Consider the following 27,380-nt stretch of genomic DNA (forward strand, 5'->3'; position numbering starts at 1 on the left):
CTAAATTATGATTTCAGATTTGTAGAATTATTCATGAAGTGCAATATCAAGGTACTTGGACTGCACAATGTCTCTTATATTCTTTGTGGGTCCCACTTATTTTATAGTCCTAGTTACACAATATTGTTGTTCATTTTTGTATTTAGCACAACAATAAATTTATATATCTAATTTTCTTAAAATAATTACTTCAATAGTAAAAACACATATGACTTATTTAGTGATAATTAGGTTCAATGATCTATACATATAGTTGGAAGTAGAAATTTGAGACACGAAACCATCCTTTGCCATGATATTTGTTACACATGTACTATGAAATTAATATAATAACATGATTTGACCATGGGTGAAAAATGGAGCTATTTATTATATTCAAAATAAATTATTATTGGATCTTGAACCTTGATTTTCAAGATATATATTTAAATACTTTCTCTAACTAGCACAAATCCATATAACATTATCAATAATTTTAATCAGGAATGTAATATGCACTCATTTTTCTGTTACTCTTTGAATAGAGATTTTCTCTCTACTATTGCACTTGTACATTGATATATGCAAGACACTCATCTAATTTGGAATTTATGTGAAGGTATAACAATAAACCAAAGGTGTCAACAGATCTAAGCATTGATGTTGATGAGATCTAAAATTTATGCAAATTGATAGCGACCCATCTGCATCATTCCGCTATCTTTGGATCTTGAGACTCAATTGCCAAAGTGAAACACAAACTAACATGACTTCAATTTTTTCATAGAAATGTATAGAGATACATGTTTCATTGATACATCTAAAATCCCTCATATTCTAATAAAATATTTCCTTTGCCCTTTTGAAAATTAAAGATATTTACTATTTGCGAAGTGACTTTTTCTAATTATATTCTATTATTTTGAATTTATTAGATTTTTGTTCTTTCTTAATAATGACATGTATGCAATAGGGTAAATTTATTTTATGAAACCATATTTGAATGCTTTTATAATATATTTATTTTAAATTTAAATTTATTGTTATTTATACACAACACGTGATTTTGAAATGCTTTTCCCTAATTATTTTGTATGCAATTTTTTTATGAATGTTTTCCTTTATTTGTGGTGAACAGCTAAAGTGATCTAACCTATAGATATGTGGAGTAACTATCACGCTACCCTTCTCAACACTACTTCCATACATCAAAGTTTATAAATACATAAAAATGGATCATCGTCTCTCAACAAGTTGATAAATCTCTCTAATATTTTCCTTGTGATAATTTTCGTTGCCGTCTTAACATGGAAGCAATAGAAATTACAGTTACATGGATGACAATTTTTCCCACCATTGGTTTGTAAATTATATTTGATAAAAAGTATTTAGAATTCAAGAATATAAATGGATCTTGTGAATGTGCAAATCTCATAGGAAATCATAGCTAACTTGCAAATATAGGTTTATAGTTATGAAAATAGTATGCAACTTCATTTCAAGCATTATGTAGATCAATATCTAGGGTTGTTGATCAAAAGGAATATAGGAAAATGCATTTCCTTTGAAAGCTTGTGTTGGTAGTCTTCTCACCAATATGAAAGAACTAAATCAAGGTGTACATGTTTGTAACAAAAATTATGCAATAAGTTATTAGAATGGTTATCATCTATTAATTAAATGTTAGATTTGCAATATTCATGAAATAAGGGAATACATTTTTTAAATGATAATTATGCAAAATAGTCCAAATCAACATTGGATCACATCTATGATCTCTAATAGAAAATGTAGTTTAATGAGGATGTGTTTTTTCAGTGTGAAGCAATGAAAGAAAAAATTAAGAAGAATAAAAGTTGGGATTTGGCTGACCTTCAAAATGACAAAGAGGAACTATAATTAAAATTGATTTTAAAAAAGATATAAGAAATATGAAAAAGATGCACAAGTCCAGTTTACACAACAAATTATCATTGAAAACCTCCTATTTGTAGAAGAAAAACCCAATCAAATATATCCCTACTATATATATATAAACAAAATGCATTTGAAGAGCCTCTTCTCCTTCAGATGAAACACAAATAATAACACTAAAAGATGATGACCAAACTGCTCCTAAAGATTGAAATTTTGCTCTGCTACTATAGTTGGAATTTCCTTGGCATTCCTCGAGATGGATCCTAACAACTCCTATACCATGTGTATTGTTCCACAGTTAGAATATAGGCAGATAGAGCATTATATCAGACGACACGACTTTGCAACTTCATCTCAACCAATTATTGTGTATCGCCCTTGATATTACATTTGGCCCATTTGGCTGCGGAATAGGAATAGCTATTCTGGAATACTTATTTTGGTATAGAAAATGGGGGTAGATATTCCTATTCTTTGTTTGGTTCAGCTAGAATTTGATGGGGAATTCGCAGACCCAAAAATTTATGTTTTCTAAAATAAATAAAACTGGAACAGGAATACCTATTCCAATTCCACCTATTTGGGTGGAATTGCAAAACCTCATTTTTGGGCCACAATTGAAATATGTATTCCTATTTTATTTCGTATTCCAATTCTGATTTGGTGCATCCAAACGAAGAATTCAAAATTTTAAGAACTTACATATGCCTATTCCGCTTGTATTCCTATTGCCAAATGGGCCCTTGATGAGTTGGTATTTATGATGTGCATTTCATAGGTGGCACATCTTTGGGACATTCTATTGAAATATCACTTCCTTATCTCTTGAAAGATGTTGGACTTCAATAAGAGATAAAGAAGAAACTTTATCAGAATAACTCACAATCCCCCAATCTTATATGCAGGATTTCCACAACACGTCTAATTCAAAATCATAAGAATCGTCAATGATACTAATGTTCTGATTTATAATGCACAGCTACAATCATTACATTTCATAATATTCCATATTAATCCTGGAACAGAGATTCTAATCCTGATCAAAGAACACAATTTGTGAACTGAAATTGCATATTGAATTAACGATTTAAGGGTTCCAGAATGAGATTAGACTGCGTGCACTCCAACTAATAAAAACCTGTTTGTTGAAACTGGTGGGTATCAAACAAACAATCGTGAGATCGTGGGTATTCATTGACCTGCTGGTGTGCAGATTTGCAGAGAAAAATGGGGTGAGAAAATACCTTGGTTGTATGGATAACGAACGGAATGATATGCTATGCTGATATCATAATCGCATTTGGAGCTTTCTTTCGCAGCGCCATATGACCAACCTGCTTCTGAATGGAGAAGGGTTCTATGGTCGTAAAACCGAGGGTTTTGAGTTTAGTGGCTCCACAGAAGTTTAGATTATTTTAAGAGAAAAGAAAAGCTGTGCACTAGTTTTGTTCTTTCTACTCCTTCCCCTGTATTGAAGGCAATTGGGTGAATTAACTTTTTGACATCCGAGTAGAGTGTCTTTTTTTTGTTTTTAATATTTTGAGTATACGTAGGCAATTAATGTTTTCTACTGAGCGCAAAAGATATGCATAGGACGAAATATGTGTCTAAAAGAAGTCAATATGAGATATTAAAAGATCTAGAGATCAAATAAATATAGTCAGTGTTGAAGATTGATACAGGATTTACATTAACATTAATTGTTCATTGAGTAGCTATGAATACAACTAATGGGATCCGGTTTCCGGTTTGAATGAATGGACAAGTTTGGCTGAAATGCCCACCTATAATAGCCTATCGGCTAACAATATAACAATATTATGCAATGTGTGCAACACACATAATCTCAACAATTGCATGAGATGGTATTTAAGGACATGGCATAATGGTAACTTTTTAAATACACAATGTTGTATATCACATGGAATGATATGAGGACATTTCATGTGGTAGATATCTAAAATCCATTTTGGTGGATAATACATGAGGTAGTATCCGATCCGTGGACATGCCCTAATGGTAGATATCTTAAAATCCATTATGGTGGATATTGCATGAGGTGGTATCAGAGGACATGCCATGATGGTAACTTTCTAAATCCATAATGGTGGATGAGGTAATATCTGAGGACATGCCATATGGAGATATCTAAAATTCATTGTGATGTTTAAGGTGAATCATAATGATACATTCATTATAACTTAACCTAATATGGAAACCTCCCTAGCTAAAACGGAGTGTTGAAGTTAGCTTCAGGAGGCTTACATATATGATTCACAACGATGTCTCAAGTGAAGTATTATTTGAGACATTATATTATATTATATAATTATCATACCATAATATGTTTAGTATGGAAAAGTGGTGCCCCTTGGTAAAATGGCACCACCCAGATGTATGAAGAATGTGTCTTCCTCTAAGCATTGAATAAAAAAAATTATACAAATAATCAAAAATTTAGCAGCAATGGGAAAGCTTACCATTCAAATAGATGTTTAACAACTAAGAAAATTGATTCAGTCACCTATCAACAGGATCAAGCATTTGCAGTAATAAGTACAACTAAAGGATCTAGTAAATTGGCCAAGAGAATATACTCAGCACCTATTGACTTATCTAAGAAAGGCATGGTTATCTCACTCTTAGGTCACACTAGTTTCCCCTGCAACATGTAACTTATCTGCATGATGATACTGTCAAACCACATGACATAAAACTTGTGTGGCATCATGTCGGCAAATTGACACAACTAACATCACCGTCCCAGTCGAGGCTCTACTCAATTAGAATCCCTCAAAGACATTTCTGCATCATTCAAAACCACATGCACATGGTATGTGCCACATCAGAAAACCAGCTAACATCGTATGCATTTGGAACACAAACCAACACTGAGAGGAAGGCAAACTATCAACTATTCAAGATCCTGAACAGCCTTCGATCATCCTTGATTAAAACCACCCATCTTGGCTTTGTACATATGCAACTACACTCAAACGTTAATGCCACAAACATGCACATGTATATAAAATTTCCTTTCAGTTTCAGTCATTTGAGCTCACATGTACTATACTTATTCAGCTACTTTGAATTGGCGAACATTAGTTGCAATTGCTTCTCTTAGATTGTGTGATACTTAAACAGTGCTTTCCGTTGCATGTACATTCCACAACTAAGTAATTTACAAGCCAGATTTTATTACGGTATCCTTCTGCCACCATCTCGATGCCCTGTGTTTTAGATCATCTTTGAGATGAAACCCCTTGTGTATATTTAAGATTCTAACACACAGCGTATACTCAAATTCTCTGCAAATAATTTAATGGGATATCATTAAGGCATAATAATTGGTTACACTTTCAGTAAAGGATCAAATGATGTGCTATCATACTATGTACATATCAATTATTCTTTCTCAGAAATATGCCAAAGCTTCTCTGAATATTACTGATAGTGAATTATATACTTAAGGTCAGGAGGCCTGACAGAGATTCATGTGCTAGAGAAGCACTACCAACTTCATTTTCTGACAGGTTCCCTTTACTATGAATTTGTAAATAATTTAACTAAGCCTAATTCAAAGAATAACCCATTTAAAGAAGATAGTTTACCACATCAAACAAATACCAAGGGGATCACATGATAAAACTGTCAGTAAACTACAGAAACTTTGCACTCAAACACATCTACATGTCACCCATGCATTCACTATCCATATGTAGAAATCTATTTTATGTTAGCCAATACCAGTTAGTCCAAAAAATAAAGAAAACTGGAATTCTAATATAGGCAGTCTTTTATTTTCTACAAATCCATAGAGATAATATTTATGCTAGAGATATGTGTTTCAAGAAAAAATAAAATAAGAACAAGATAACACCTTGAGACATTTAACCCAAAATCAAAAAGGGGTCATTGTCCAAGTCAATTACCAGCTCTAGCTGCATGAGAAATCAACTTGTCATAAGCACCAGGATGAAGCTTCACCCCATCCTCGAGAAACTTTCTAGCATGCTTTATCATCAAACCCCAGTTCCGGTTGTCATTGCATATGCTGCCAAGAAAAAAAGATCCTTGTTAAATTCAATAAGTTCTAAAAATCCATGATCATATAGTTGAAAAAAAAAATATTTGTTAAGATGTAACCCTAACCCTAATTTACTGCAAATGTGACTTTAGGCAAATTCTAGGAAAAATTAGGAAGGGGGCATCACAAATCCTTAATACCATTAATTGCTGAGCTAGATGGAATTCAATATATTATGCTACAGCTTACACAATTAGTAGTTGATTTGAGCTCCTATTTCTGGCTTTCTATTATTCAAAAAAATCACAAGAAAATTGTATACATTTATACAATACAAAACATTGCATGGTTTTCCTACTGTCCTTGATTGAGGACACTACAATTCTTTGATACTTAGTGGCATAGAGGATATGAGCCACATTCTTTGTGTGAGTATTGTCAGTGGACTTTTTTATATTTTGGTTGGTTTAGGCTAGACATTGTCCAAGAGGTGGAAATCCTAGGGAGGCATATGTGTCATAGGGCTACAGTACAAAGGTCTTTAGGTGTTCATTGATGGAGACAGACTTTGTGCAGGATAATGAATATTAGGTGGTATACATACATACATACATATATATATGATGTGTTTATACATATTTTTGAAGTTGGATGAGTTAGCAAACGATTGCCATTGTTTTTCCAGCTATAAAGTTGAGTATTTAGCAGACATTCAATCCTATTCTCGAGGAGACGGACGTCAGTGCACATGTTCAGGTTGAGGCATGATACAGTGGTTTTCATGTGAAATTCAAGTGTGTTCTTGGCTTTCATTTCCTACCCTTTATGCTTAGGCATGATAGAGGATAAAAGCATTGCAATCAATATAAAGATTACTTGGTTGATGTCGCATTGTGCCATGATATACTCGTGAGAATAGAAGTCTGTGCAAAATGCTTATGCCCTTGTTGGTCAGTTACCTTTGTTGAAGCCCCACTTTTGTGCTAATCACCTTGCATATGCTAAGTGTTTACGCAATTTAATTCTTATTGACATATAATTAATGTATCTGCAAAAGTCATGGAATGGGCAGCAGAGATTGTTGACACTGTAACTTTGATTATCATGCTGATCTGATTGTACAGATCACACAGATCTTATCTAGCATTAAACATATATATCTTCCTTCGTAGGCATTATCAGTGTCTCTTTAGGGATAGTGGTTATTAAGGATAAAACTTAACTAAGTTAGTTAATGTTTTTACAAATCATATTCTCCCTTGAGTGCCGATTATGCGAGTACCATTAAGGGCCAACCTAGATAAGATCATGTCCCTTCGTGGCACATGCCCTTTGGTTATCATATATATATCAGGTATAATTGTAGATAAAGGACACACAAAGAAATATAGTCTGCTCCTTTAAACAATTCTGCTCTATTCGATTACTTGCAGAAATAAAAACATCTAAGGATAATATTTATATTATTGACATTACTTCTTACAAGTCTGAATCACAAAAGATTATTTTCAGCAAGCATAACAGAAGGTATTAACTCAGTCTGATCTCACAGAATTTGAAGAAACTTTACATGGTATCAAAGCTCTAGTAGTTGAACCTCGGCTCTGCAAATTGACAATCAAACTTAATATATCTAGCAACATCTTTCTATCTTCAAGGGCAAGCACAATCAGACCCGAGGATAGGTTTGAGGGAAAGAACACTTCGTTGCTTGGAAATTCAGAATTATGATGATTCTTGAAGACAATGGTGTGAAACAGTTTGTTGATTCAGCATCCAAGCAACCTGCTGTTGAACCTCATAAAACTATCTGGAGTAAAGGAAATAGGAAAGCCATGCAGATCATATTAGATGGAATGAAAAATGAAATAGTACCTATGCTAATGAAACATCAAACAACATTTCATATGATGAATGCATTATTAAATGCATATGAGGTTAACAATGCGACTAGAACACTTGCACTAAAAAGGCAACTAAATAATATACAGATAAAGAAGGGAGAATCTATGAACTCCTACTTTCTAAGGGTGGCTAGTCTAAGAGACAAACTTGCAAGTATAGGAACCATAATTGAAGACAGGAAACTAACACTTATGGCTATAGGTGGGTTACCTAATTCATGGGAAACTTTCTCACAAGGAGTAAGTGCTAGAGACAATCTTCCAAACTTTAATAGACTTAAAGGAGATTGCCTGCAAGAAGAATATAGGAAACTTAAGAAAGGAGGAAGATTGAAAATTGAAGATGAAGAACTTCATGTTCTCAATACAAATTCCTATGAAGGTAAGAAGAAACACATCAAGAAGAAAAAGGGTAATCAAAGAAATAACAAACCTATGAAAGATCTATCCAAAATAAAATGCTTCAAATGCGAAAAAGTTTGGACTCTATAGATCTAATTGCCCTAAGAATACAAAGCAGCAAGTAAACTGTAAAAACATTTCTAGGAAAGAAGATAACTACAATCCTGAGAATCGTGTATTGTATTCTGCACTATCAAATTAAGTACCAAGCAAAGCATGGGTAATTGATAGTGGATCATCTCGACACATTACAAGATACAAAGAAGCACTAGACTCTATATCTGAAGAAGTTGATGGCAAAGTTACCATCAGTGATAATTCCACTCATTCAGTCAAAGGAATTGGGAATTGCACCTTGAGACTAAAGTCGGGTAGTTCTCTACATCTCAAAGGAGTACTCTATATACCAAGAATAAAAAGGAATCTAATCTCGGTTACAACACTTGAAGATGGACATAATGTTGCATTCATGGACCGTAAAGTAATGACCTGGCCTAAGAACTTTTCATTTAAGAAATCTAAGTTGATTGGTCAAAGAAAGGGATACTTGTATGAATTAAATTCAAAACCTTGTCAAACTATTCAAGCCTTAATTCATGAAGCTGTTGATATAAACGAAATATGACATAGAAGGTTAGGACATCTAAATTTCAAAACCTTATCAACTATGGAGAAGATGGTAACTGGTTTACCTAAGTTGATTAAAAATCACTCAAGCATATGCAAAGGAATACGCTCTGGGTAAGAACAACAAAAGTCCATTTCATGATTGCACAAGGAAAACTAACAATGTTTTGGAATTAATCCACTCATATTTATGTGGACCTATGTCTGTTACTTCTCTTGGAGGATTCTGGTACTATATAACTTTTATAGATGACTTCTCTAGAAAAACTTGGATTTACTTCTTAAAATGTAAAGAATCAAAAGAAATCCTTAAGACATTTAAAGAATTCAAAACATTAACTGAAAACTTATCAGGACACAAAATTAAAACTCTTAGGACTGATAATGGAGGGGAATATATCTCAGATTTGTTTAAAGAGTTTTGTAAAGAAGCAAGTATTAAGAGGGAGTATACCGTTCCTTATAACCCACAACAAAATGGGGTAGCAGAAACGAAGAATAGAACAATTATAGAAGTTGCAAGAGCTATGATATTTGATCAAAATCTAGAATATTATCATTGGGCAAAAGCCTCTTGTACTATTGTCTATATTCAAAACGGAAGTCCTCACTACTACCTTAGAGATAAAATTCCTGAAGAAGTCTTTCCTAAGGTTAAACCTAATATAAGTCGTCTTAGGATTTTTGGTTGCCCAATATATATACATGTTCCAAAAGAAAAGAAAACTATGTTAGAACCCTCCAGGAGGAAAGGTATTTTTTGTTGGGTATAGTGAAACATCTAATGCATATAGAATTTTCATACCTGGTCAAAAAATATTGAACTTAGTAGAGATGTAATATTTGAAGAAGATTTAGCATTCAAAAGAGCCCTAAGTTTTGGAGATCCTCCTCCCTTACCTAGTTCTGAAGAAAATACTGAATCTAAGTTTTAGAGGAAGAACATTGAAGAATCGAAAATGAAATTCAAAATCTCAGTCTTGAGGAAACTCGAAATTCAAAGAAACGACCACTTTGGGCCATTAAGACAGTAGAGGAAGCACAAAACTTCGCTGCACTATCTGGAACCTTCAAAGAAAGGAAAAGACCCAAAAGATTTTCTAGTTATGCAGCAAACATGAGTGATTTGTCTAAATTAGAACCAACCAATGTTTTAGATGCTAGTAATCATACAGCTTGGAAGGATGCCATGAGGGAAGAATACTAATCCATTATGAAGAATGATGTTTGGGAAATTGTTCCAAGACCTGAAGGAAAATTCGTTGTTTCTTCTAAGTGGATATTTAAAATCAAGCATGCTGCTAAAAATAGCATTGAAAAATATAAAACCAGATTCGTAGCCACGGGATTCTCTTAGAAAGAGGGGATTGATTATGAAGAAACCTTTGCTCATGTTGCCACATACACCTCTATAAGAGCAATCCTAGCTATTGCAGCATCGAAGAGATGGAAAGTACATCAGATATCAAATGGATGTAAAAATAGCATTTCTGAATGGAAAGATTACAGAAGAGGTATATTTGGAGCAACTTGAAGGATTTGAAACTCGTAACCCTAAAAATTTTGTTTGCAAGCTCAAGAAAGCTCTCTATGGGCTTAAACAGGCTCCAAGGGCATGGTATGAAAGAATTGATAAGTATCTCACTGGCTTCGGATTCTCCAAAAATGAAGCTCATCCAAATCTATATTATAAAAGGGATAAAGATGATATGGTAATTTTGATACTGTATGCTGATGATTTACTAATAACAGGTGATAATCATCTCATAAATCAATGCAAGAAAGATCTAATCAGAAAATTTGAGATGAAGGATTTAGGACTCCTTGATTACTTCCTAGAACTAGAAGTATGGCAGAATTCTGACAACATCATACTTAATCAAGGAAAGTGTACATTAGATATCTTGAAGAGATTTGGAATGTGGAACTGTAGGCCTACGTCTTCTCCAATGGAGACTAATCTACATAAACTTAAGGAAGCACTAGCAAAATCACCTTCCATAGATTCTACTCTTTACAGACAGATGATTGGGTCCCTTATGTACTTGGTAAATACAAGACCTGATATTTGCTATGTTGTTAATGCCTCAAGTCAGTTTATGTGTGAGCCAAAGGAGATTCCCCTAGTTGCAGTCAAACACATCATGAGATACTTACAAGGCACTCTTAACCTTGGGCTCAAGTATAAGAAAGTTGAATTGGACCTACATGGGTAGACAGACTTAGAGTGGGTTGGAAGTGTTACTGCCAGGAAAAGCACTTCAGGATGTTGTTTCAGTTTAGGCTCAGCGATGATATCATGGATATGTAGAAAGCAGTCATTAGTAGCACAAATTTGCATAGAAGTTGAATACATTGCAGTAGCAATGGCCTCTCGGGAAGCAATTTGGCTTAGAAAGTTACTTGTGGGACTATTTGGTCAAGTCATGAACCCTAAGATTATTCATTGTGATAATCAAAGTTCCATTAAGCTTTCTATGAATTCAATTTTTCATGATAGGTCCAAGCATATTGAAATTCCTTATCATTATGTAAGAGATATGAGAGATAGGAATACTGTAAAATTAGAATACATTTGCACTGCAAATTAGATAGCAGATATTCTTACCAAACCTCTCTCTTGAATAAAGATAGATCACTTCAGGAAAAGACTTGGTATGGTTGAATTGTAATACATTTGTATTCTTTAAATTATTATTAAAATAAGTTTTATTGTCAGGCTATTGACTGTTATGGGCTCCACCATTTGTATTCATTATCTAAGAGGTGATGATCTCTGAGATGATGAACACTTGTATAAAAGACATTATGAGAGATGACGATCTCTTAGATAATGTGCTGAACAGTAGAGATCTACTCTCAGATCTAGATGAGTTCAAGATCACATTGTGATGTAGACATATTTATGCCTACAAGTCACAATTTGGATAAAGGAAGAATTTTATTATTCTTAGGAGTTTATTCTGTGTTTTGGTAGATCTTTAACTCGGGATCATGTTGTGATATAGGATTGCCAGTACCTATGAGTCACAACTTGGATAAATGACGAATTTAATCATTCTTCGGATTTTATCCTGTGTGTTGCATTCCATGCAATACCGTCATCACTAGTATAAGTGATAAGTCATATCACAAGATGATAATATGACTTAGTATCATTTGTTCTATGATACCAAATGCTTAGAAGATTCAGATAGATATAGGGTATCAATCTATGCTTATTCATCTTAATTGATGCTGCTCTCAGTATGATTATCAAGTTAAGAGGGAGTGTTAAAACTATAACTTCGATTATCATGCTGATCTGATTGTATAGATCACACAAATCTTATCTAGCATTAAATATATATATATCTTCTTAGGAATTATCGGCATCTCTTTAGGGATAGTGGTTATTAAGGATAAAACTTAACTAAGTTAATGTTTTTACAAATCATATTCTCCCTTGAGCACCGATTATGAGAGTACTATTAAGGGCCGACCTAGATAGGGTTATGTCCCTTCAAGGGACATGCCCTTTGGTTGTCATATATATATAAGGTGTAATTGTAGCTAAGGGACACACAAAGAAATATAGTCTGCTCCTTTAAACAATTCGGCCCTATTCGATTACTTGCAGAAATAAAAACATCTCAGAATAATATTTATATTATTGACATTCCTTCTTACAAGTCTGAATCACAAAAGATTATTTTCAGTAAGCATAACGGCAGATATTAACTCAGTCTGATCTCACAGAATTTGAAGAAACTTTACAGAGATGACCATGTGAAGTTAAGGATATATGTAATAGTTTTATTATTCTCTAGAGTCCTAAATATATATTATTTGTAATGAGACACTGAATATGGGGTTACATAGTAACCTTGTAAAAGCATCTTCTATAATTAGAGGGTAGGGTTTGTAACTAATGCTTTTGGGAGCGTGCTGGGAGTTTGCAAATTAAAGTCAATGGTGATTGATTAGTTGTGTTAGAATTATTTTCGGCTCCACAACGGCTCCACATATCAAAGTCATTAGAATCAATAGCATAATATTTTTGGACCTTTTTTGGGCCCATGGAATTGTTTTTTGGAGTTTAATAGACCTCCTTCAGTCTATATTTTGAAGGAAAGGTATAAAGAATGTATTGAAGGGACTTTACAAGGCCAAGCTCCTGATTGTCCCCCAAATGAATAAAGAGTGTTCATCTCATTAAAGCTCAAAACAGTATCCTATGAATGTATTATAAACATTGGTGCTGTTGAGTAAAATGTTATATTTGTGTGCTTTGGATGGTGACCCTTTCCTGAAACGATTTCCTGTTGACAAGATACAATTGCATCAATTGTCCTAGTGTACTTGTTTCCATTTCTTCCTCTCAGTCTTGTTATTTTCTAAGCAATGTTTACATGTTGCCTGTTGGAATGCTGCTGAATTCCTGGCAGATTTGATTCTGTGATATTTTCATTTAAAGGTTAATGAGGGAAATGATTTTGCCTTGTTTCCGTAATGGGCATAGCTTGTTTGCATTTGTTTCAAGTTAGTTATAAAAAATCTTACGATACTGGAGGTTCATAAAAGTGTCTTCCCATGGATTATGTAAATAGTGAACACCTAGCCTAATATAAGAATTGACAGTCCTAACAATCCCTAACAGATATCAGAATTACACTTCTAATTTTGACAAGACAGTTCACTTCTTTTTAAGGTTCTTCATGTTACAAAAGGGTTTTCATCAAAAAGAATGCGGAGCAGACAGAAAAGCACAACAGAAATTAGACCTTGATTGAACAAGATGTATGATTGCAGGAAATTGAGCCCTTGCATAAATAGACATTTCATCGGTTATCAAGCTTATCAATAGCTAGCATTCTAACAAATAACTTGAGTTGGTGATTATGATCTATAAGCCGACTCCTGCTAATTTAATAAATCCCAATTTGACAAGGATGAAAAGATTATGGGATACAAACAAAAGTACAGTAGTGGCAATAGTTTTGATCGAAGCACAAATTTGAAGAGTCGTCCCATTGGTTAACCATATTAACAGCTTGCACTCAAACCAATGATCAGAACTGTTAATAACTTTATAGTGACCAAAGAACTGCTTAATGCACTAAATATCTTTGAGTCTGAGATAGATAAAAACATAAAATATAAACAATGTATAAGTCAATAAAACTTGAAAGACAAACCTGAGAACAATATCTGCAGTTTTGGGATGTGGTTTCAAGAAATTCTTTTTCATGGTCTTTAGGATTTCGTCCATGAGAGCAATATTCTTTTCTTGTCTTGAATAATGCTGCAGAAATGCGACCTCACTTTCATAAGATACCAAATTATAGAGAACTAATAAATAAATAAATCCTAGAAATTCAACTAAATAATCCTTAGTGAGAAACTTCTGCTACCAGAAGATGATGGGCAGCACCAATATCTGGTGTGAGTCCATAGACATTGTGTCTCCAAAGAGTCCTTAATCCTGCAGAAATTGTTATCTGATCTTAAGGTACTTTTCTCAACTTATTTTTATTTGAAAACTAACCCTTTCATTTAAGCACCAAATGGTTACAAACGATTAAGACAATCAGAAAAAAGAAATATAAGGCCCATTCACTTCCAGCAACAGAATTACAGGCCCATCCATTCAATACCAATTTCTGGAGCTTTTCCATGAACACATGCAGAAGCAACTGCTCTAGTAAGCTTTGCTGGCCAGTTTGTGTGCTGACTTAAGCCTGCTGTTTTCTGCACCCCAAACAAGTTTCATGAACTAGTTACACACTAGTGCGAGTTGGATTCTAATCCAATTTTACTTGCATGGTTGCATAATCTTCCATAACAAATAAATTGGAAAAAAGATAGCAACAATTTGAAAACTTCACTGGGATTTGTATATTACAAATATCCTAAGCTTCTCGAGGACCTCAAATGCCAGCTTCACATCTTCAGTGTTCTTACAATTTTCCAGAAATGAATCCCGCAAGGTATTTGGAGGTAAGTTTTTAGAATCCAGAGATTCAATAATTTTTTGGTGCAACTCCTGTACAGCTTCTATACAACTAACAACATTCAAAAAGTTAGAATGGTCAAATATAACTGAGAGATAGGATTCTGTAGAAGAAATTTTTAGCATCCACTCTAAGCAAAATTTAATTTACTTAAAGAATAAATACTTTAAAAAATAGTATTGGCATGGACAACCAGGAAAGTCAGCTGTCAATGTTGACACTAAGGGCTCAAATGCATGACATCTAGAGTTCTTCAACTCCAATGCAGCAGATAAATGCAGACATAAAAAAACAATGTAATAGCATTCACGATGATATTTTTTTATGTTAGCCTGATATAATTTAAGGAAATCTATTTAGCTTTGTAAGATATAGTCATCTTTGAAGATGGGCATGTCCACAAGACTCAAGTAACTCCAAGGAAACATTCACCATACTCAGTCCCACTCCCCTACAACTAGCAAGGCGGAGACTCCCTGAGGATGTTTCCTATGGAAGTTGGTATGCTTATGAAGAATCAACACTGATGGAATTGCTGAGAGGATGTCTGGATGCCCTGAGACCCTAACGAGACTAACTCATGCCCCTTGGACATTTCTGAAACTTGAGCAAATCCGTCACTCCAGAAAGATCAAAAAAATTGTTTAGTTTTTTGAAGGATATTTTTTTGGAGAAGTGGGCCATTAGCCTTTACCCTAAAACGTTTATTGACCTCACCTTCACCCTAAAACCCTCAAAGATCATATGACAAGGAATCCTAATCTCAATCCAAGTCACTATAAAGTTTTCATTGCATTGATCAAGAGTGAACTATGAGCAACAACAAGGCTTGAGAGCAAGACCAGTAGTGAATACCACATTAAGTTGTCATCTTTTGAAGACTTTGTAAAAATAAATTTAAATTAATTCACCTTAAAAATTTCACATCACAATAGCTACGTGATTGACTTCACTTGTTTATTGAGTTTTATTAGTAGTTGCTTAAATGAAACTCAACGCAGAACCAAATAGAAGCATACAGATATCATAAGCATTCATAACATGCTATCCAAAAACATATGACCTCAGAATTTGTGTTGAATGAAATCAAGACAGTCTGACCTTAAGCTCCAGTAAACAAATATTGAACAAAACATGTATTAAGCTCATTCAGTTACAATTGATTTATTAATACCATTGTTGGGAGTGGGTGGTATTAATTATCAACACTCATATATAACAAGAATATGCAGTTTTCAATCTCAAAAGGCAGCTTCAGCTCACTAACATCAAAGAATAGACTACTATGTTAAACCTGTACCTGGGGATTGACAATGATGAGCTTGGAGAGGAAGCTTTGCTATTACCAGTGAACCTGTATGCAAGAAATACTCAAGCCAAATACACCAGGCGGCTCCAACAAGATTGTTAAGCTCAAGTGCAAGGCCTCAACTTGCCAAGATAGCGCCGGAAGCCCCACAATGCTCAATCACAACATATGATGGTCTTCATGTGCCCAGTATTGAGCTTCTTTATGAGATTTTTTATTGTTGCAGAGCTTGCAAGATGTCGTGACAATCACTCTTGTTGCAGGTTATTTACTTAAATATTTCCCTTTAATATATTTAAAACTTCTATGAAGCCCCCTGGCATGCCGACTCTAATATTATCTGCAATATGCATCACAACCACAATTTCACAATAATAATCACCAATATTAATCAAATCACTAAAATACAATCATGTCCGATGTCAGACTTCATGGCAGTAAAAGATTTTTTCAATGAATTTCTGCTCGTCTGCTACGATCAATATTCACACTTTGGAGCTGGGAGTACCCAATTATTATCTTTATTACATTGTTGCTTAACCCTTGACACTGTTGATCTTTTTGAACCAGAAAAGTATTATTGCAATAAACTGAAACACATAAAAGCATAAGAACAGATGACTTGGTTATTTATCATGGGAAAACCCTCCTACTCGAGGGAAAAAAACCCAGCCACATCCAAAAATAGCTCCTTAATTGAGATCCATGAATAAATTACAAAACCACTTGCTTATGATTGAACAATATCTCAGTCAATCAGTAAGCATTATTTATGAGCTTTCTTCAAGTTACTCTCAGTCTCTAAGAATACCTAGAATTACAAAATCTATCTCTGCAATATAAAAAATGTATCTCTGCAATGCAAACAATATGAGACTATACTCAAGCTGCTCACAGCAAACAAGCAATCAGGTAGCTTCCGATACACGCACAAGCACTCAGCTCAAGCTGCTCACAGCAGACAAAACATTATATTGAAGCTTCTACCACCCAAAAAAAAATGATACGCTGGTGAATTTGCAGTATCATCCAACTCATCACACATGCTAAAACCAAAATACATGACATCCTATAGTCACATGAAGTAAACTAATGAGTGTTAACCGATGTGCATTACAGGAAAACCAGAAGGCTATCATCAAATGTGAATAGACATCCATAAAATGATCATAAGCAATAGTAAATGAATCATTGACACAATAAGTAGAGTGTTCAACTTCAACCTCAAAGTCTGGTTCGATTATGTACAAAGTCTGGTCCTCGTCAAATTCATCTACAGAGCTACAAATTTGCTGTGAATTCTGTTAGAGGAACCCAGGAAAAATTTGGAGCAAATTTGAATGAATTTGCTAGTCAATGCCCAAATTTGGTCTCCGAACATTTTTTTTACTTTTTTAAAGTGTTTTTTTGCCTAATTTGGTCTATTTGACTCTCTGACCCTAAAAGTGACCACTAAAAAGGCCAAAAGGGATGTTTTATGTGTCATTTGTGCATTTGTGAACGATAAAGAAAACTTTCTTATATTGGACATACGAATTGATGATTATAGCTAATTTTTTTCAAAAAAGCTATGATATCTTTGAATCTAGGGCTTAAAATTTGAATCTTAACTTTTGATCTAGCTTGGTTAGAAATTCTCTTAACAAATACAAAATAAAAATTCAGATAACTACACTTATCTTCTGACAATTCCTTTCATTCTCAAACTGTCACCTTGATCTGAAAATATGTTCCATGTGCATGACCAAGCAAAGTATATCATGTTGTATGTATGGCCAACTGATGCAATTAATATCCTATCGAACTGAAACATAGATATGTTGTTGTAGTTTGCTATGTTGCTTGACTATTAGCATAGTGGTGTATGGACTTATATTCGTTGTTGCATATAATCTCTCTCTCTCTCTCTCTCTCTCTCTCTCTCTCTCACACACACACACACATATATATATTTCAAAACAACACATGCTATGTTTTTGTACTAACGAACCCAAAATGACCCTGAACCCACCCCCAAAAAAATTGAACGAATTCTGAATCTAAATCTCCAACCCTACTCTAAACCCAAATCTGAACAGCATCTTAGAATATTATTGTTGATGCAAGTTTTGTTATCACTACATAACAGATTAGTAATTGAATATCCGATACGAAGTATCAAACATACAATTCCTCTCTTGAAAAGTTATTGCTCATGGGATATGAGGATAACTCCAATGTTCCTACTCTTGTGGATACTCGCTTAGTTTTATCGATGTGATTTGCTAGAAATCACGTAAGCGGCCTTACACTATTCATTCAAGGATGACTTGGGTTTTTGGTGAGATGGTGATGATTTTGTATGAGTGCCAGGTGATGTTGATGGTGATGGTGATGGTGGAGGATGTAGTGCCAGATAATGTTGATTGCGCAAGGAGGAGGCAATAATGGTTCTAATGACTTCTACCTTCCTAACTTTCTTAGAGTGAAAATTCGACTACCCAACTACTTGCTATTCTACTCCTACTCCTTCAACTACTCACTATTTTACTCCTACTCCTATGAATGGAAAGGTTAGCAAATGGACGGAGATCGAATCTAATGAAAGCTTACCAGCGGCTCCACCTCCATAGATGTAATGATTTAAAAGAAAAGATAAACTAGTTTACCACACAAGGCTCCCTAACCAACGGCTAAGATGCTAGTGGCCTAGTTGTAGATCCCTATCAAACATTCACTAACATCAACATACAATTAGCCATCTACTTCTCTAACAACATGAAACGAAATCCTACTTTAATTTGAGAGATGAGAAGAATCATGCAATACACCAAAATGATCATGTATATCCACCATGCAAGTCGCAACAATGAATAGAGAACAATTTTGATAGTATCTTGGCAACAATCCTCCAATATAACTCTCTCACAAATGAGAGCAAAATGGCCTTATATAGAGGCCAAAATTACAACCGACGGTTGAGATCAAAAGCAAAATCAATGATCCAAATTGGATCCTAGAAACCTTAATTAGGGTTGCTACCCCATCGGCCAATAAGAAGACACCACCTCGTCAATGGACCAATGAAAAAAGTGGAAAAGTGGCAACGAATGAGAAGGCACCAAAATGGTGGCCAATCAGAATTAGACACTTGTCCTATCCTAGAAGAAAGAGAAATTGCCACTTGGGCTTACATCAAATGATCTTCTAATATAACTCTCCCTTTTTCTTTCATTCTTTAAGCTAAGGCAATGAACCTAGCTAGCCTTTTGTTGACTTCTTCCATAGGAGGACAAGGTGTGTGCTTTCTCTTGAGCTCAGCCGATTTCATCACGTTGCTTGCTGCTTGTAGTGTCTTCTCATGATCCTTCTCATACTCTTTTGCAAATCCGATAAAGGCATTGAGGGAGGAAAGGGTGTTCAAATGTTTCTTCTTGATAGTAACCTTTCCTAACGCATCCAATCTCGATCGAAGCTTTGCTTCATTGATGTCCTCTTCTCTGATATCTTCAAAATCTAGTGTTGCTCCGATGTCGCTCATCATGGTTGTAATGGAAGCATCAACACTTGAGCTGTGATGTGCAACCGCCTTTTGTATATCTTCTTTGCCAAAGGGGATTGTCCTTCCTTTAGTCTGGCTTTTACCTGTATCATGTTTACTGTACCAGCATTGGTATCGGTTATTCGCTTCATTTTCGAGAAGAAAGTTGTTTTGGGCATCATATCCTCTTTGTCTTTCTTAGTGTTTGTTCCCTTAAGATTCTTGCTTGCACTACCATCCTCCATCTTGTCGCCCTATTACAATATGGTAAAGTGGTGGACAATGAATGCAAGAAGAATCAAGGGAGACAATATCTAGACAAGAACGAAAGAAGGGAGTCAACTTAAGGACTCCTTTCAATTCTAAATGATTAAAAGTCACCTCTACCAATAGCCAGATTTGTTATTCGCCTCATTTTCGAAAAGACAGTTGTTTTGGGCATCATATCCTCTTTGTCTTTCTTAGCATTTGTTCCCTTAGGATTCTTGCTTGCACTACCATCCTCCATCTCATCACCCTATTATGGGATGGTAAAGTGGTGGACAATGAATGCAAAAAGAACCAAGGGAGACAATATCTAGACAAGAACGAAAGAAGGAAATCAGCTTAAGGACCCCTTTCAACTTTTCAACTCTAAATGATTTGAAATTACTTTTACCAATAGCCGGATTTTCTTTTTGGAAGTTAGGATCAGACTTCGAGAATTTCAAACCCCTTGCAAATCTTGAGGCCCTAGCTCTAGGAGAAAATCACAACCCCTCTTGAAAATCAGAATTTTATCTTCCACAAAATTTGCCTCCCACAGAATTTGCCAAGCAAGAAGAGTGCAGATCTGCTCTTGCAAAAAAACCATCCAAGGAAAATACCAATCTGCCCTTGCAAAAATTGTCCAAGAAAGAAGAAATCTGCCCTTAGGCAAAAATCGCCTAAGCACCAACAAAGAGGAGTGAGGCATGAGGAGAAAAGGGGAAAGAGTTTCCTCTTATACCCAATTCCTATACTCTCCTTAGCTGGCCAACTGGGACCTTGGGAGCAAGAAAAATATTAATTAGCACACAAAACTGGCCCCCAATTAAATGCTTAGCACGAAATTAACTTTGCCATGATGAAATTTACTTTTTTAAATTGCCAATTAGACCAAAATTGCAAAAAGAATTAAATAATGCCTTGGAGACACTAAATATTTCCATTCAATGATGATTTAGCAATTAATGTCATTAAAATCGGATTTTGGCTAGCCAAAAGCCATTTTTCAATATTAAATTACCAATTTCATTAAAGGTTTAAAAATTTTCAAGGCAATTTTAATCCATTAAAGCCAATTTTTTGCAATTCAATTCAAATTGACTTTGCCAAGCAATTTAAATTTTTAACACAAATAAAATTATTTCTGTAAAGTCAAATCAATTTTGCAATTTGCTTTCATCATAACAAAAATTAATTTTCTCACTGAAAATATTTCAAGATTTTCCAAAAAAGTTCAAATCTAACAAAATTTTATTTTTTGAAAATTATCCAAATTTACACGACTATATCCAAATTTTTAAAAGAAATCGTTTAAGTACAAATTTTACAATTTTATCCTACCAAATGTTGTATTTGAAAATTTTGTCCAACCTAAGGATGAAATTGGTCATTCAGAAAATCAAGTTGGAATTGGGTGAAAATAAGCTAAACCTCTCCCCACTGACCTGAAGGTGTCCCAAGCTTAAAAATCTCAAAAAAATCAAATCAAAATTGTTGGACAATCCAAAAATTTGCCAAGGTGATTAAAAAAAGGGGGTCCCCAAAGTTTTGGGGCGATGGTGTGAGAACCTCACAACAATTATCTCAGTCAATCAGTAAGCATTATTTATGAGCTTTCTTAATAAATGAATTTCTGCAATACAAACAAACAATAATACGCTGGTGAATATATTTGCAGTATCATCCAACTCATCACACGCACTAAAATGAAAAGATGTGACACCCTATAGTCGCGTGAAGTAAACCAATGGGTGTTTACCGATGTGCATTACAGGAAACACCTGACATCATCAAATGTGAATCGATGTGTCCATAAAAAGATCATAAGCAATAGTAAATGAACAGTTGATGTAATAAGGAGACCATTGAACTTCAACAGCAGAAATAAATATGTAATAGAAGCAACACATGATATGCCAATGACGGCACAAGGAGGCAAGATGGTGCCATGTCATCAATGCCAAGTAAGAACAAGTGCTTGATACAAGAATAAAACACGCCACTACACTGTTGATGCATGAACCAAACATGGTAGGAGATGGATATAGAGACTTGAACAAAACTGGTCAATAACCAGAACTCAAAAATGCAAAAAAGAACACTGTAGGATCAATCACAAGTAAGATTAATCTGTCTCGCAACTACCAAAGTTTCAATAGGCATTACTCATCAATACCGTGACTTGATAACAATTATCGCCAATATTGAAAGAATCAGAAATATGAGAACTTGCCATTAATAATAAAGTTAAAAGTTAAGCTATCCAACCCCATTAATAATGGCTCATGGCAAATCATCAATATTTATATATGAATATAACATCAAGTTTTTGCCTAGATGTAGACAATATCGTGAATCCACCTCTTAGAAAGGGCTAGGTTTTCATCCAGCCTTTTTGCAGGGCTACTGAAGGTTTTTTGTCTCCAAAAGTATAAAATGTCTATCAAACCCAAAGCATGTCTTACTTCCACCATCCAAACTCCTAAGAATCCAAGAAGCATCTAGGATATTAGGCTGACCTGGCCGACTTTATTATAGATCATATTTGGAGAACTTTATTTAACAGAGTGACATTTTAAATGCTGTGTTATTTTTTTATTATTTAGTTAAGCAAATTAATAGTAAGTCATCTTTTGAATATTTCATTTATTTTTGACAACTTAATAAAAATCAATTTGATTAACTTGTCACCTTAAAAATTGGGGACATTCCATTGTTTAGTTAAGCAAATTACTAGTAAGTCATCATTTGAATATTTCACTTATTTTTGACAACTTAATAAAAATTAATTTGATTAACTTGTCACCTTAAAAATTGGAGACATTACATTTTCAGATCTTGAATAATTTGAATTACTACCTTCTTGTTCATTGCCTTGTGCAATGCCTCAGGAAACTAATTGTATTGTTCATATTCTAAAGCATTTGAAGGAGCGATTGTATTGTTTGTAAATGCCTTAGCACAAATGCCTTTCAATTGTTCTCTCATTCTTCCTCTTGATCAGCCATCTCATTCTCGATAATTTAGTAGCTACCCTCTTATAATGCTGCCTCTCATATTTTCTCTCCCCTACATTAACTGGATTTAGACCCACGGGTAGGTAGGACTGCTGCTCTGATACCATTTGCAATGTCCCATTTAATAAATTTAATATTCTTAGGCAGGCGGATATTTTGTAATGTAGGATCATGTTTGGTTTTTTAATTTCTATACAAAAGTATATATGCACCAAAAACTATACTTTCCATAACAAAATTTAGAAAGAAATTGCACAATTTTCTAAAGCTTTCTCTAACAATGTGATTTTTTATTACAGTGACCTAGAAAGGAATCGACTTATACTCTTCACACTCCATTCATTTAAACTAGAAGCATCCAGAGCTAAGACTAAGTTAAGCCTCAACTGTCTAGTCATGATTATTGACATAACTAATGGAATTGATAGAACAAGTGATGATGTGATGATGTGAAGAACAAGTGATGATTTGATTAGATGATGATCCGTTATTGTGTTGTCATTGATGTCAACAATTGACCTAGCATTCTTAGTATGTTGCCAAGCATAATTGAGTGGATGCAATTGGTGTAGAGAAGTATGAGAGGATCGGTCAAGTAACAAGTGCAACTCATGAATAGTTAGTGACAATCAATACGTGATTTGATTGGTTTATCAAATCCATGATGAATTGAGTTGATTGATCACAAGAGGATATTCACTAGTCAATGAAGCTGATTTAGTTACAAATTAAACTCATTAACATTACAAGTAAAGTGTTTCCAAGATGGAAAGATGACACGTGAGACGGTTCCAGGTTAAGGATAGGTGATCGGTGAAGCTATGACAGATAGGTTAATAAAGAATGAGGTTTTGAATAACAATCAGTTAAACTGCAATCAATAAAAGGTGTCACAATTGCAATGACTTGTAATGAGTCACTTGTAATTGTATGACGTGGATATACATGTGGAGGTGATGTCAGATATCACAGTGATCGAGATTAAATATTATGGAGAAAATTCTAGGGGAAGCTCATGATAGGCCAAAATGTGTTTGACTTTTAGCACAAAATACTATGAATTAGTGGTACGGTCGTGAAAGATGATTTATGAAATAAATTAACATCTTATTGCAGTTAGATCTAAGTGAGATATTTGAATTCCCAATGGTAATACGTTTAGGGTTTTTGTCAAGTCGATGGAAGCGGCAAAAACCACTATAACAGGTGAAAGGCCAGGTTTTATTGTTGTTGATTGTGTTCCAGTGGTGTGTGAAGAAACGGAAAGAGTGGTCCAGCCACAGAGGAGAGAAGTAAAGAGAGAAGAGAAAGAGAGTTGAAGCGGATCTAAATAGGCAGAGGAAGTGCTATTTTACAAATCATTATTTATGTTGTTCCTCAACAGTTACAACAGGTGAAATCCCTTAACCCGGTGGATCCTAACAGATCCTCATAGTAAATCCTCTAACAAGGTGGCACTTTCATTAGTGTATAAAGTCCTTTAACAAGGGTACCCCTAATTAGGAAAAGCTCTTAACCGGGCTAGAGGTAAATCCTGTAACAGGGTGGCACTTAACCGTGACTTTGTAACTTCTAATAGAGTTAGGTTCCTAACAGGGCGTACTTCAGAATGTTGGAGATTGTAGTTGCGATAGAGATCATTATCTTTGGGCGTTGATACTGTTATAGTCACCTTCAGCTGAAAAGGACATTATGATAAATTGTAATATTATATATAAGACATGTATTATACAACATGAGTTAGTGCATGCAAATACGAAGAGTTGTATTTGAAAATAAAGAGTTATGTTTTGGAAATTGAAGAGACCTTTGGTTGGAATGTGAAGAATCTCTCCTTATGTTATATATATCACATGAAGCAAAAGGCATTGTGAACTTGAATATTTTATTATCACTAAAATAATCTTTTGTTGTGTGGCTAGGTTTTTCCCTTCATTTTGGAAGGGTTTTCTTAGGATAATTTTGTATGTTTCTTGTGACTATTTCTTATTGCTGTTTACCTTAATTTCTGGGCTAAAATCTAACATGGAATCAGAACCAGGTTGGATAATAGCAATTAAAGGAGAGTTTCTTGATTTTCTTAGTTTATGTCATGTTTCTGAGGAAGATATTTTCAAGTCTGCAAAGAGAGCATATGAGATGTGTCTACATCATTCTCTGTGACCCTTGATGCAGTTCAGTGCATGAGAGTGCAGAGATAAAACCAGACTTTTGTAATGTCTTCTTGTCTTTTCGTATTGACCATCTGTCCTTAAAGTTCATCTTCATATTAATTTTCTGGAAGGTGTCGATATTTTTTTTTTGGCTGCACTGTATACAGGCGGCAGATTAATGGTAGTCATGTTAGTCTGCATGACATATCAAAACATTCTCATTGTATTGTGAGCTGCAGAATTCCTTATATTTCTTTTTCCCCCGCATTTCAATTTGCAAATTCATGTTGTGCGAATGTCACCTGCTGATAATGGAATTTTTTTTTATTCTGTCAAGAGATGGTTTTATTCATGTTTCTATAATCTTTATTTGTGGAACAGCTTCTCCTTATTACCGTATTCCAGCTTTAATGCTGCTATTATGGCACTTTTGTATTCATCACTAACGTCTATGCTAGCGTTTTTATTTAATTTGTAATGGCCATGCTTTATTCATTCTCAACAGTTGATGGAAGTCGGGCAATGTCTCTACTTTTTATTGTGTGTTGTTTTTTATGTGGTGGAAGACGTATTGTTAGTATGTACAATTTTTAATTATCAAAGACTCGCCTTTATGATGGTTGGTTCCCAAGTTCACATTTTTGTAACTGTTTTGTCATTTATTCCTTCGCATGATCATTTTGGCAATTGCCTATTTGGAACACTGAAATACAACAAAGATAACAGATCTTGTTAGGTCTGGAGTATTTTTTGGGATCATGTGATGAAGCTACGCTTCCATTTATTGCAGACGAGCTCAGTTCTTAACGTTCCAAGTTCTACAATCTGAGTGATTGCTTTGTGCGAATCATTTTAAATATTGTTGCAGTGTGTGTTTTAGACACTTTGATTGTTTTGTTCAGTTTGCTCCACAGAAGACGTCAACTATTTTTGTTCCTTACTCTCGAAAATACAAAGTTTGATACCTTCATCACAAGTCAGTGGACAAATCGGGAGGTCTAAGGGGGAAAGGGCAGAGCTGCTCATAAAGGCCATCATATTTTTTCAGACTTCGGTGTTTACCTCCCAAGCGTATTTCTATTATAGCACAGGCTTTAGAGAAGAAACACAGGGTGCACATTAATAATATTCTTGAGTGTCATTCAGTTGAGGAAACCAGGTTATTGTAGTACTCTGGGCATAAATATATGTATTCAGATTGAGACAAGGAAGGGCTACTCTATGAAATATAGTGTTGCCAAGATCTGAATGTATCAATCCTTCAATGAAGCCTCTTGGTTTGGACTTAGTATTTGCTTGCTGGCTAAACAAAGAGCGATGTAAGGTTGAAATATTGGGCAATGGCATATTATCTTGCCAGGATTTTTAAGGAGATAAAAATCTGAAAAGACAACCATGAGGTAGGTTTTTCATATTCTTGAATATTGATTTGTTATCATTTGCTTTTAGCATTGATGTATAGCTTGATTTGTGAACTATTTTTGCTTCTAGGATAAATCGAGAAGCAATGGTGTGATAAGAGAGTGCATGCAAAGGGATGGAGAAATTCCTTAAAGTCATGGGACTGAATTTAAGATAGAGAAAATTCAGAAAAAGCATATCCAGAGGGAGATGCTCAGCCTCAGAGGGGGGTTGCATACTCTTGCTTATTGTTGTTATCAAAATAATACTTGATTAAGAAGGAGTATTTATAGTATCCCTGCCTTTATTACACATGCTACTAATGTTTGTGGTTTTGAGACTCTTGTTGGAAAAGAGTTTTCAGCTGTGATTTCTTTTCTTGCTGATTATGAGTTCTTATTTATGAGAAATTATAAAGTTGTAAGGACAACCTGATAACTCTCACTTATGAGAAATTCATAGTGAACATCATATAGAGAGAGTCTATGATGTCATTACATTGAAAAATTCCGTTATGGGAGTTGGAAGTCATGTTGAGAGAGTCTATGATTGTATCATGTTGAGAGAGTCCCTAATAAAATGTTTGTTGTAAACCTTACTTGTCATGCTGAGAGATTCCATGACAGCATCACATTGAGTGAGCCCCTGATGAAAGGTGATTATGATTTTTGCAGGTTTGTCTTGTTGAGAGATTCAATGACAGTATCACGTTGAATGAGTCTGTGATAAAAGTTGAATGTGATTTTTACAGGTTTTTCATGTTGAGTAACTTCATAATTATTAGTTATGAATAAATATTTCCATCTATCATGTTGAGTGATTTCATGATTATTAACAATGAGTAAATTGTTTTCTTGAGAGATTCCATGACAACATCACATTGAG

At 34.5% G+C, this 27,380-nt stretch overlaps 1 protein-coding gene across 3 annotated transcripts in view; it reads right to left on the reverse strand.

Annotated features, from left to right (window-relative positions):
* LOC149540521 (uncharacterized) overlaps positions 1-27,380 on the reverse strand; it is a 67,153-nt gene that overhangs the window by 16,652 nt on the left and 23,121 nt on the right. For all 3 annotated transcript variants that reach the window (XR_016356412.1, XM_089801607.1, XM_089801606.1), the window contains exons 3-7: positions 14,741-14,892; positions 14,493-14,586; positions 14,250-14,320; positions 14,034-14,140; positions 5,829-5,950 (exon numbers count right to left, since the gene is read on the reverse strand). Coding sequence is in view for 2 of the 3 variants with exons in the window: in XM_089801607.1 (XP_089657733.1) it covers positions 5,829-5,950; positions 14,034-14,140; positions 14,250-14,320; positions 14,493-14,586; positions 14,741-14,892 (546 nt within the window). In the remaining variant the exon portion in view is untranslated. The remainder of the gene's footprint in view (positions 1-5,828; positions 5,951-14,033; positions 14,141-14,249; positions 14,321-14,492; positions 14,587-14,740; positions 14,893-27,380) is intronic.

Source organism: Cupressus sempervirens, chromosome 9, assembly GCF_028749045.1.
Source record: "Cupressus sempervirens isolate cs-2001-9-10 chromosome 9, ASM2874904v1, whole genome shotgun sequence".
NCBI lineage: Eukaryota > Viridiplantae > Streptophyta > Pinopsida > Cupressales > Cupressaceae > Cupressus > Cupressus sempervirens.